General features: G+C 39.8%; 2 protein-coding genes across 4 annotated transcripts in view; one reads left to right on the forward strand and one right to left on the reverse strand.

The window, feature by feature from the left end:
* RSPH10B (radial spoke head 10 homolog B) overlaps nucleotides 1-4,224 on the forward strand; it is a 22,608-nt gene extending 18,384 nt beyond the window's left edge. For both annotated transcript variants that reach the window (XM_061473537.1, XM_061473536.1), the window contains exon 20: nucleotides 3,953-4,224. The gene's annotated coding sequence lies outside the window, so the exon portion shown is untranslated. The remainder of the gene's footprint in view (nucleotides 1-3,952) is intronic.
* The window catches only part of CCZ1 (CCZ1 homolog, vacuolar protein trafficking and biogenesis associated), a 14,466-nt gene extending 2,512 nt beyond the window's left edge, over nucleotides 1-11,954 (reverse strand). For both annotated transcript variants that reach the window (XR_009746936.1, XM_061473538.1), the window contains exons 1-13: nucleotides 11,721-11,954; nucleotides 9,862-9,959; nucleotides 9,647-9,740; nucleotides 9,475-9,549; nucleotides 8,396-8,443; nucleotides 7,739-7,822; nucleotides 5,339-5,514; nucleotides 4,656-4,737; nucleotides 4,080-4,141; nucleotides 3,069-3,180; nucleotides 2,480-2,513; nucleotides 2,009-2,126; nucleotides 181-339 (exon numbers count right to left, since the gene is read on the reverse strand). Coding sequence is in view for 1 of the 2 variants with exons in the window: in XM_061473538.1 (XP_061329522.1) it covers nucleotides 181-339; nucleotides 2,009-2,126; nucleotides 2,480-2,513; nucleotides 3,069-3,180; nucleotides 4,080-4,141; nucleotides 4,656-4,737; nucleotides 5,339-5,514; nucleotides 7,739-7,822; nucleotides 8,396-8,443; nucleotides 9,475-9,549; nucleotides 9,647-9,740; nucleotides 9,862-9,959; nucleotides 11,721-11,825 (1,247 nt within the window). In the remaining variant the exon portion in view is untranslated. The remainder of the gene's footprint in view (nucleotides 1-180; nucleotides 340-2,008; nucleotides 2,127-2,479; nucleotides 2,514-3,068; nucleotides 3,181-4,079; nucleotides 4,142-4,655; nucleotides 4,738-5,338; nucleotides 5,515-7,738; nucleotides 7,823-8,395; nucleotides 8,444-9,474; nucleotides 9,550-9,646; nucleotides 9,741-9,861; nucleotides 9,960-11,720) is intronic.
* Between the last annotated feature and the right edge of the window lie 80 nt (nucleotides 11,955-12,034).

The raw sequence follows: 12,034 nt of genomic DNA on the forward strand, positions 1-12,034 counted from the left end.
AACTATTTCTAACCCAACACAAAAATCCAAGTATGACCCATGTTACACCATTTATCTCAGAGCTCTGAATAGCCATCCATGAGCAAAAAGATAGGAAAGGTTTACTCGTTTGAAATAAATAAATAAATAAAAATCTACTTGATAGAAGCAGTTACAGACTATTAAATAGTTAAGCATTACCTGGAAAAGTCACTGTTGATGTCACCGAGAATCTTCATGAGGTCAGGGTGAACTGATGCAAGTGATACACTGGGTGTTTTCCTCATGTGAATGGTACTTTTCTCTGCCAGGTTCATGTGATTGAAATAGATAAACTTAAACTGAGGCTCCTTCTCAGCCCTAGGAAGATAAAAAACAATCAAACAAAACTGGATTTGTGAATACATGTTCTATAAGCACAGGCTTCACAGAGAATGGGTAATAATCCAGTGCAAAGCTTACTCAGACATCCTGAGGTTATCTTCACATTGAAGAGACCCAAGAACATTAAAACTTGTGGCATGATCAAACTTTATTTTAACACACTTTAAAAAGCAAGCCTGCAAAACCAACCAGTTTCCCCTTCTGCTGCTTAGGCTACTACTAAATAGACATGGGGGAGTCTAAAGGCCTTGTCCCACTTCCCAAGAATAGTTTGCATTTCTCTCATGAGCTGTTTTTTCTCTGTCCCCATTTTGTTTCTTTGCTGCTCTATCCTGTGCCAGTCCAATGTGGTTTCAATGGATGCTGGGTCTTCCATTTGATCAATAAGTAATCCACTCACATCTCTGTTATTTGTTACAATCAAAAGAAAGAACTCCTCCTTGATCCAGGCTATTAGATTTCCCCCCATCATACGTGCGGGCTAAGCAACAGACTATTTTCAAACTCCTGCCTCAGCAGTCTCCTTCATTTCCTCTTCTATTAAGTTAATATAAAATCTGCTGCTCGGAACTGTAGTTTTGGTAAAAGTCACAACAAATTCAGACTGGCAGAAACTGGCTATAGCAGTTGGTACTTCTGGCTATGTATTATTCAGAATCAAGGAGATAACTGTGATGACACCACTCACCTTAGCAAACAACTAGATACCCTTGCTCTTTCCTGTCACCCAGATGCATGAGTGTCAAGAAACTGTATCATGTTTTCAGGACACCATGGCATTAAACTTTAAAAGAGTTAAAGCTGCCAAAGCCAGTCCCAGGTGACATGAAAAAAACCGCAACTTTAATGATTTAGTAGATTGGCACAGTTTCAGGCACATCCTATTCTATACCCTGCGATTTTGCTGATTTGGCATGCTACCACCGAGCTCAGTCACACACCTATCTTTGCTTCAGTTCCTCTCGTGTTGTCATATGCAGTACTGCTCTGGCTTCCCCAACTAACAAATCAATCTAAAAATAAGTAAAATTTTATGGAAAGTCAACTATAGTTTTAACTGAAGCATAAGAAAAGTTAGAAAGTATACACTGAAGTTAAGATTTTGCAGGAACTGCTACTTTTTTCCTTCAACATGGGGACGCCGACAGATGATCACACCATTTCCATTGGCATTTTTGACATTTTGTGTGGATTTCTGCAAGCACAGTAATCTCTAAAACTCATCATCTCCATGGGTCAGCTAGTTTTGGTTCACACATAAAAGAAGCAAAACCCAGAAGTTCCACATCTTATACCTGAATAACTTGCTGACAGCAGAATGAGGCAGAATCACAATTGGTAATAGTGAGATTTAGCTTAATACTTACAATTTTTTCTGCAACAAGGAAAAAGGTTTCAGCCATGCAGTAAACATCCATTCCTAATAATGTATATGTTGCTACTTCAGGGAGACCTGAATATGCAAAACTAGGCACTTCAGAAATGCTTAAAATGCAGAAAGGTAGACAAACACTGTTTAAAGAACACAGTCAACTCGATGCTTTCAACATTTGAGCTCATGTTGCCATTATTTAAGCAGTTCATTAAACCCAATTTTTAACCAACTCCTGAGGGACTGCAAAAGGAACAGAAGTGTCACACAAACCCTGATATTCTCTTGTTGATGTTGTATTGTTCACATATATCTGATGCTAGCACGGTGAGTTGAGGCCCAACAATGCTGTCCAGTTTACGACAGAACTCCAGCGTAGGTGGAATCGAAGCTGGGTGGTGGGTAAAGAAAAGGGAAAGGTGAGTCTTCTCTCACAGCTGAAGGTACAGTTTCTGTAGCTGTTTTCTTTAAACATCAGTGAGAGTCCTGGGACAAATTTCTATCTTAATTATAACCTTATGGATGATTTTGGAAGTGTACTGCTAACTGAAGCAATATTCAGTCATTTTATTGTGTAAATTAAGTTATACTACTGGAACAAAAATCAAATTACTGATAAAAACCCTTGAGTAAAGAGACTCAAATAAGAAATTACTGCCAGTGTTTTTCAAGAGTAAACCAAGTTGCATGTAATAGCATTTTGTACTACGTTTTGCCAAAGAAGTGATGCTAATAGGTACTTACCATCAATCATAAAGCAGACAGCTGCACTCATGGCCTGGAACAAAAAAGTTAAAGCAAAAAAAGCCATTTACAACAGGTTACCTCAGCTACCTCAAATAAATGACAACACTTCAGTGAGGTCACATATGGTAAACCAGTTAAAAAAAAAAACAACCCTATTTTAAAGGTAACACTTCAATAGGATAATCTCTTATGATTTTGAAATTCAGCTCAGTTAACAGTTTTTAGGTTGCTAGAAATGCACTGTCTGCAAGAAGTTTGCATTTCATTTAAAAAAATGAAGTGCCTTTTTTTTAATGATTATTCGTAATTTTTATTGATTAATGCTACATAAGGTGAGGTATAAAACCACTTTAAGTAACGGAAGGCTGGTATTTTGTTTTAATGAAAAACCTGTTTGTTTTGGGGAGCGTGCAGGAGAGGGGAAAAGAGGATTCAGGCTTTAAATCTTGAGAAACAGCAGAGACTTTTTCTGGTTTTCTGCTTTAATCTCATATCAATGCATCTTTCTATACAATTAACAAGTACTTCAGATCATTGTATACAGATTCCTAGTTATGTGGAATAACTGTAGAGAAAGAGGTAATACCTTATAAACAATTAAATGAAGCTCTTCATAAGTGTCATCAGTGTTAACAAATATTTTGGGGAAACGGCATTTTGCTTCTGGATCATTCAGATTTAAAGGTCCAGTAAGAAACCTAGAAAATAATTCAACAGGTCAGATGTGATCAATTTTTTATTGCAGTTTTCCCTATTTAACATATATAACGAAACTAGGAATACTTACATGTATGACTGTATTTTAATAGAGTGAGTTTTCAGCTACCCAGATAGGCATAGAACACTTAATATATTAATTCATATTTTTGCAGAAGTATTTGCATATATGCTCTAAAGAGTTACAGAAACAGGATCAGAAAACCAGAATAATGCTAAGGAAAGAAACCACTCAGGTCATCAAAATAACAACAAAACTCGTTACACATTCAAGTTGTGACTATCTTTAAAACACCTTTTTCTGTTGCTACTGGGAAAGCACTTTTCCTTTGCTATCCAACAGTACATTCACATCAGTTTTATGTAGAACAGCAGTGTATTAGAAGCACCTAAACTTGGGGGACACAGGGTGGAACAAGGAGTGTGTGCCAGTACCTTGATCCCAAAAGAATACAATAAATCAGGCAAGAGGAAATACCCTGATTAAAGAAAAATGTCCAAACCCACAATTACTCAAAATCACGTTGCACAGCTGCTCAGTACAGGATCCCCCACTCTGACAAGCTGAGTACAGAGGAAAAGTAAATAGATAAATCCCTAGATTAAATCTCCATCTTTGACTGAAGTGCCTGACTGAAAAGAAATGACTGGAACGGTTCCAAAACTTTGTACATGAAGTACAAGAACAATGGGGAAGAAAATAACTGTGCAGTAATGTTAATGATGGCTTTTCTCTCTTTTCCCCCTCCAGAGGTCAGTTTTACATTGCACCAACTACCATGTGACGCACTGGAATGACCTGTGTGGAATATGTACTCGTAACACATGTACTCATCCTTGAGGGAAGCAGCAGTAGATGGTGACAGTAAACAAGAGCTACCTTCCATAGTGTTGTAGATTTCCTGGCATTTCAGCACGTATTGGAGAATCTCTTCCTGCTAACTGAAGCAAAAAAGAACACAGAAGGAAAAACAGTTTAGAGGTATTTTCTGTTATATTTTGCATTTATTAAATTTTAAAACTTAGCTTATGGTGCTTCTTGATGAGGGAAGGGATAATTACTCCAAGTGGCCTTATGGCACTTCATTCTGCACTTTGCCATTCAGCCAAAGTGACTCATTTGCAGTCCTGAGCAGTCATCAGTAAACTCCCCATCACCATCTCTTATTCAAATAATGCTTACAACATGAATTGTGGGGATAAAGTGGAAATACTACTGAGTTTGGTAAAGTGGCCTGAAAGCAATACATCCCAGAATTCCTAAACTAAAGTTTAAGTGGGGGAGAGGGAAGGGTGGGGAAGATGCTTTTCTTTATTACTTTAACTGTAGTACTTTTAGTGGTGCTAGAGGAACAGAAAGAAAAGAACAAAAAAGAAACAAAACCCAAATGAACAATAAGCTCCATGACTCTGCCCCAACTTAACCCCATCCCAAAAAAAGAAACAACTACCACACCTCAGGCTCCATGTGCCTTGGAAACAGAGATGTTGTGAGATACTTGTACAAAATTCTCATGTCATCTTGTTCCAATCCACTCCTAGACCATCAGTGAGGGAAAGAAATAAGTCATGTTTGTGCTGCAGTTCAGATCACACATTTCCCTCTAACCAAAACAAAGAATACCAAACTAAGGTAGCAATGTTTCAGTGTCTCAGAAGATTAAATCCCAGAACATCAATTTTTAATGAAATGTTACTTGCTAAATACAAAACATATAAATAACTGTAAACCGGAAGAGAAATAGGAACAATATTTAAATAAACAAAAGATGACATTTGCTATCTTAAGTCCATCTTCAAGTAGAACTCTTCACAAGCACTGCAACTTTCTGGTTCAGAACCATTTAAAGAACAATCCCTTAATTAACCTTCTCTACTAAAAGGTGCTACAGAGGAAATTACGTGTATGTGCAGGGGCTCTTGCGATGAAGTCGACAAGGACACTTCTCTACCTGCTCCCAAGGCCAACTGGCACGTAATCATTTGGTACGGGTCAGAGAATTTAAAGCTAGAGACCAATGCCTTTCTCACATACTCTTTTACTCATCCTACCATTCAGGATTCATCAGCTTTGCTTTATGGCACTTATTTGTAGGATGAGAAATCAAAGAAACACAAAAAAATTACTGAAGTACCTACCAGATAAGCTGGTCGTTATAGAGAAATGCAGTATACTTGACTATGCTCAGGCTTTCTTCCATCCTATTAATAAATGACTGAATTTTCAAGTAAGTCATTTTATCCAGTGGAAAGAAGCTGATTCCACAAAACACATCCAGCAGATCGCAAGACTGTAAATGCAGTGTCTGCAAGTACTGAGATAACGAGAGTTTTTTAGACTTCAGAAAATTTCCAATGTGTAGATTTAAATGACAAATTTGAGTCTAATCCCCAGTAATCTAGAAACCCTTTCCAGTTCTGCTTGTATGACATAAAACCTTTGTGTGGGGACATACCTTAGTAGGGCCTGTGGTGACAGGACAATAGGACAAGGGGTAATGGTTTTAAACTAAAAGAGGAGAGATTCAGAACAGATACAAGGAAGAACTGTTTTATGATGAGGGTGGTGCAACGCTGGCACAGGTTGCCCAGAGAGGTGGTAGATGCCCCATCCCTGGAAACATTAAGCCAGGTTGGACAGGGCTCTGACCTGGTTGAGGATGCCCCTGCCCATGGCAATGTGCAAACCATTCTAGGATTCTACGTGTGAGTGTGTGAATATGATTCCAGCTGTCAGCTTGCTATTGTTTAGTCACAGTGATGACAGCTTTTAAATCTACCTCAAGGTCTTTTGAGAATATAAGAAAGCACAGCTTATCTTATGAATATTCAATTTCAGAAGTAACTCTGTAGAAATAAAAAGTCCATTAGCTTTCCATGTGCAAAGGAAAAGATAATTTCTATTACTCTCCTTCACAGACTGTAACCTTTACCAAGAGATTTCAAATGCACTTTCAAGTGCTATTGCTCTGTAAAAGATGAGTTATCCAATGGCTCCCTCTACAGTCATTTCACATTACCAAAAAACCCAAGTACTAAACTACTTATAAACAGTATCACAGATCTTTGTCACAGTTTATAATCTAAGTTTCATTTCTTTTCAGTTTCAGTGCAGTTCAAGCCTGCCAGGAACACACAGCTAATTCATTCCATAGGGTTGTAGCAGAACAACTTGCACAACCAAATTTTTAAAGCATTTCTAATTCCCCAGTGAAAAAAGAAACAACTGTTCCTTGGACTTCTTTCCGTTATACAAATTTATAGCCATTACTGTTTAATCTTCAGTAGGAACTTACAAGAAATTTAATGTTTTAAAGATAAAAATCTATTAAGTTTTTGCATATCCTTTTTAATTTAGTGTAGACAGAAGTGTACACCAGTTAATCAAGTACTCCTGGTGCCAAATGTTCATTCTAAAGTCTACACCACTCTTACAAAAAAAAGGCAAAACCCCACAAGCAAAGCCTGTGCTGTTGTTTACACTGTTACAACACTGTGTTACTTTAAAAACCTCTTACAAGAACAAGATTTTAAACACCAGTATTATAGTGTCTATACTCCATCATTATCAGAGATATCAATATTCACATCTCTGCCACAAGAGAATTAACTGCTGACAGCAGTCCTCTGTTTCCATCCACACAAACAAGGAAAATGGGGGCAAGCAAGCAGACATTGGATGCTATCCTGTACAGCTTGATGAAACTCTTCAGATAGGAACTCCAAATTCTGCCAGACATGGCTATTCAGTTACTTTATGTGAAAAATGCCTGAATAATATTTGATTGATTTCTTGCTCAGAAATAGGTTTTGTTAACCATCCTTTCACTAACACATTAGCTTTTGAAGACTGAAATTAAAATCTGAAGACTAGTTACAACAAAGGCAGGATTTCCTAAAAGCTTATCAGCCATGACTACTAATTCCACATGGGGGGTGGAAAGAATAAGGGGGAAGTTAAAAATTACAGTTATCCATCACTTCACAGTTCTACAGGACTGTGCATGCAGGTTGTGCGTGCAGTCTGTGCGTGCAGGTTGTGGGATCTCCATCCCTGCATATTTCCACGACTCAACCAGCCAAATCCCTGCGCAGTCTACTTTGAATTCTGTGTTACCCTAACTTTGTGTAGAAGACTGAACTGGATAACTTCTCCATATGCCTTCCAACCCGAGTGATTCTGCAGCAGTTACTCTAGTAGGTCTGCACAGATTATCATCACATTTATAACCAGTTCAAATGTTAAAACAGCACTTTCAAAGAACAAGCATCATTCTTCAGAAAAAACATGCAACAGCTAACCTGTTCCATCAAGCCATAACCCTGTAGTTGTGTTTCAGCTCCACTTAAAGAACTTACTACATTAGTAGGAATCAGAAGTCTTTGAAAAAAAATGAGTAACCAGATTTGTTGTGTTGACACTATACTTTTTCCACTGCCTATGTTTTATACTCACACTACAGCTGCCTAAGAGAAGATGTTTGCATTTTATTTCCAATGCAGAAATAGACTGTATGTGCCTGAAAAATAAGGTCTTACCCGATGGAAGAATTTCTCTAGTCTCTCCTTGAGAACTTTCACACCTCCATCTTCCATGGCTTTCAGAAATGTGCCATTGAAAAGCTATTTGTTAAAAGAGAAAAATCAGTCAGTTGATGAATCATTTACAGTAATTTAGCACTTGACTATGAATATAGCTAGATTACAATACAGCTCCCATTTCTCAATATCTGAACTCCACATAGATTCAAATGTACCCCTTCTTTATTGAAAAAAACATCTCTCAGATTTGCAAATATGTATGGTAGCAGAGGCAACATGAGAGAAGGAAAAGAAACTTTTTGATGGTAGAGAAATTACTTATGTGGCTTAAGTATCTTATGTGCTTGTTTTGTAAAAGCTCAGATTCATGGCCTTTATCCAGTATTGTTTCTTCAACAGATAATATCTAATACCATCAAAATCAAATGCTTAGTAGTGTAACTGCCCATAAAGAAGAAGTCTGGACTTTGCAGAAATGAGAAGGCTTCTATTTTTACAATAAGCTAATGAACTAGCACAAATAACTTTATTATTAAAGTACAACACAAGCATTACAGATGTTGTTCTCAGGAAGAGATGAGCTTGCACATCCAAATGGTACCACGAGGACCAATTCCTCTGCCCAGAAGAGGAGGCTGTAGTAATTAACTCTACCTTGTACATGCTGTAGCACTGCTGTAGGACCGAACTATACACCTTGTCCTGCAGAAAAGAGAGCAGGACATTAGTATAAGCAGAGGCAGAATTTCAAGTGTTTTGGCTGAGCTGAACATAATCTGTTTTCAAAGGGCCAGCAAATACATGAATTGGAGAAATCAGTCTCCGAAATGTTAAACTGCATTTTCAGCCAGTGTCCAGAAATTTCTTTGTACTTATAAAATCCTATTTCAATAAAGGGAGTCCCTTTCCCCCTCTTTGATTTAATACCAAAAGCACCTTGTTAACTCATGCACAAGATAGCAGTTACAAATACTGCCCTTCCCTAACACCAGTGGTCAGTGAAAACAGACTTATTTCTGACAGGTTTTCTCTTCATCCAGGCCAAAGGCTAAAGTTGGTGGGACACCACAGCAGGTTTTTATTGCGCTAGGATCTTAACCCAGATGAAAAAAGGACTATTTTATTGTTTGTCTGGCAAAATAGCGTGCCTATGACAGCAATCTTCTTTTAGAACACAACGAGGAACAGAACTAGTGCACACTGTAATGAATGGAGGCAGCAGAAACATCGGCTTCAGCTATCATCCCACCTGACCAACTGCTTTTCCAGTATACAGTTAAGCTGACCAGTATACAGTTAAGCTGATACTGTAGTTTGGACAAGAACTCCCAAGATAGTTGAGCTGTTTGTTTTTCCAGATTATTAGCAAAGATTACTAGCAGCCTTAAGAAGTAACATGTATACTTAAACCTACTAAAAATACACTGATTTTAGGTTGTTGGAAGAGCTTCATTAAACAAACAGATCCTAATAATTATGGGCCCATTCCAAGCTAAAAGCTGCATATTTCACTGATGCTTGTTGGGACTGCCATATGGATAATTCTCTGCCTTACTCTCTTCATTAAACTCTATTGCCCTTTTTTCATTTACGGATAGATACATATATATATAATCAATTTGGCAGCGATTCAAGAAGACTCAAACTAAGATACATCTGAAGTTACTCTTAAAATACAATATATCCCATTAGAAAACAAAAAAAAGAGGAAGAGTTCAAGAGTTTAGTATTACCAATAATTCTTCTTCCTGATATTCATAAACTGGCTTTCCATCTTTGTGTTTTTCTATTATGGGATTCCGTACAACCTAGAAAGTGGAATAGGCTGGTATTAGACAATGCAGAATGCATTGAGAACATTGCGATACAGTGTTTTAGAAGCATGCATATCACATGTATAAGTACCATGACCATCCAGAAATTTTCTTCAGGTTCATGGAAAAATTGTCTATTCTTCTGTGTATGTAGGGATTTTGCAGGTTTTGTCGGACTGAAGGTCCTGGAAAGAAAACATGTATGTAGACACAGAAATTAATGCACACTCACAAAAAGAAAATGTATGATTGGGAAATTTAAACTACTAGTGCTAATACAACAACCCATGCCATCAGACTTCATACCTTGTGAATTGTACTATAGCTTCACAGAGTCCCACATTTCTAATTTTTTCATTCTTTTCTACTTCATTTGGGTGATAGAAGAGAATCTTCTTTTCTTCCTAAAATTTGAGAAAAGAATCAAGGCAAATGAATTTAACAGAATTGGAGCTAAAGAATACTGGGTCCATGGTTTGTTTGGGTTTAACTTTAATCCCTTAAATCCCTAGATAGAATTTTATCTTGTACCTAAACAGGCTTCTGTAATAACACATAAAAGGCATATTTAAGCACTTTTAAGCAGTCAGTCATCCCGAGAGATCTCAAAATGCTTTATAAATTGAAGGCTCTTGAAATCATAGGCTCCAATCACTTCACAGCTAGTTCAAAGCAAGGCTAGCTTCAAAGCCACATCAAACCATGGCTAGCTTCAAAGCTAGCTCAGATTGCTCAAGGCCACGTCCAGTCAAGTTTTAAATATCTCCAAAGATGAAGATTCCACAACTTTTCCAGGCCCTGCTCTGCTGTTTGACAATTTCATTATGAAGAATTTTCTCTTTTATCTCATTACAATTTCGCTTGCTGGACTTCCATTACCTCTCATCCTGTCTCATCACCATTACCTCAAGAACCTGACTCCATCATCTATAGCCACCCTTTAGGCAGGTGAAGACAGCCATCAGACACCCTTCCACATCATCTCTTCTCCAGGCTGCACAGATCCAATTATCTAAGGCTTAGCTGGTACATCACAGACTGCAGCTGCTTGACTGACTCGGGGGCCCTCCACTGGGCTTGCTCCAGTTGGGCAGTATTTTTCCTACTCCAGGAAGCCCCAGAGAAACACAGTGTGCACCAGCAGCCTCACAAGTGCTGAGCAGGGGGATAGCAACCTCTTCACTTGACCTGCTAACACACTCTCACTCACACACCCCATACCGTTTTCACTGCCACAGGGGCACACTGCTGATTCACGTACAACCTGGTCATTAGGACTCCCTGGTCCTATTTTGCATAGCTGCTTTCTAACCAGCCAGCCTCTGGCCTTTCACGATGAACAAGATTATTTCATCCAACACCGAACTTTGCATTTGCCTTCATTGTGCTCCACAGTGTTTCTGCTAGCCCATTTTCTCAGCTTGCTGAGGGTGCCTCTGAAGAGCAGCCCAGAGTATCTCCCTGGCTTGGAGTGCACCGGGGGCTTACAGAGGGGGCACTCAGTCTCATCACCCTGCTCATTAATAAATGCACTGCCCTGTTAAAAAACTGTTAAAATGGAAGATTATCACGTGAACCATACAATATGCTGTTATCTACAGACTATAGCTTGATTTACTTATTAAAGATCACAATGGCAAGAAATACTAGCAATAACTTGAATTTAACCAAGTTAAACACTAACGTTTCTACCATGCTATATCGAACTGGAGAAAATTATTCTCAGAAAAAGTTACTGCATCAGTAAAACGGAGCTACTAAGAGCTGCAGTATTTTGCGTGCTGTTGAAAGTACACTCGGTCTTTATTCCTCTTTAGTGTGAAGCAGAGACACATGTGGCACTAGTCCCCGGCCCCACTTAAGGCGGCCGATCCCGAGACTCAGGTACCGGTAAGGCGGCCGCGGGCAATGTAAGGCATGGCAGGCCGCAGCTCCCTCCTCCCCAGCACCGCTCCGCGCCCAGAGACCGCCTTTGTTCCGGGATGTTCCGCGGGGGGAAGCGTTAATATCGCGGGTACATGCTGCGGCCCAAGACTCTGAGAGGGACAGCATAGCCGAGACAGCCGCCGCGGTGGCCCCTGCGGCAACCGAGGCCAGGACAGAGCCGGGCCGGAGGGAACCCTCCTTCCCACACAATCCCGGTGCGCAACCTCCGCCTCCAGTACCTCGCCCTCCTTGGGCCCCAGTTTGGGGTTGTAGATGAAGAAACTCAGCAGAGTCGGAGCGAGCTGTTTCTCCTGTCCAGCTCCCCCCACCGCCGCTGTCGCCATACTGAGCCTGAAGCGAAAGCGCCTGGGGCCAGCAGCCGCCACACACCATCGGGGAGCAGCCCTGAGCCCTCCGCCAGCACCGTCCCCACAACACTTCCGCCTTCTGCCCCCGTCCCGGAAGAGCACGGCGTCAGCCAGGAAGTGCTACCGGGCGCGGCCGGAGACGGCGCTCCGCAGCGCCTCGCCGGGAGAGGAGGTGGGGACGGGAG

Source organism: Pezoporus flaviventris, unplaced genomic scaffold (assembly GCF_033815535.1).
Source record: "Pezoporus flaviventris isolate CSIRO_AGI_PZ_B2104156 unplaced genomic scaffold, CSIRO_AGI_Pfla_v1 ptg000078l, whole genome shotgun sequence".
NCBI lineage: Eukaryota > Metazoa > Chordata > Aves > Psittaciformes > Psittacidae > Pezoporus > Pezoporus flaviventris.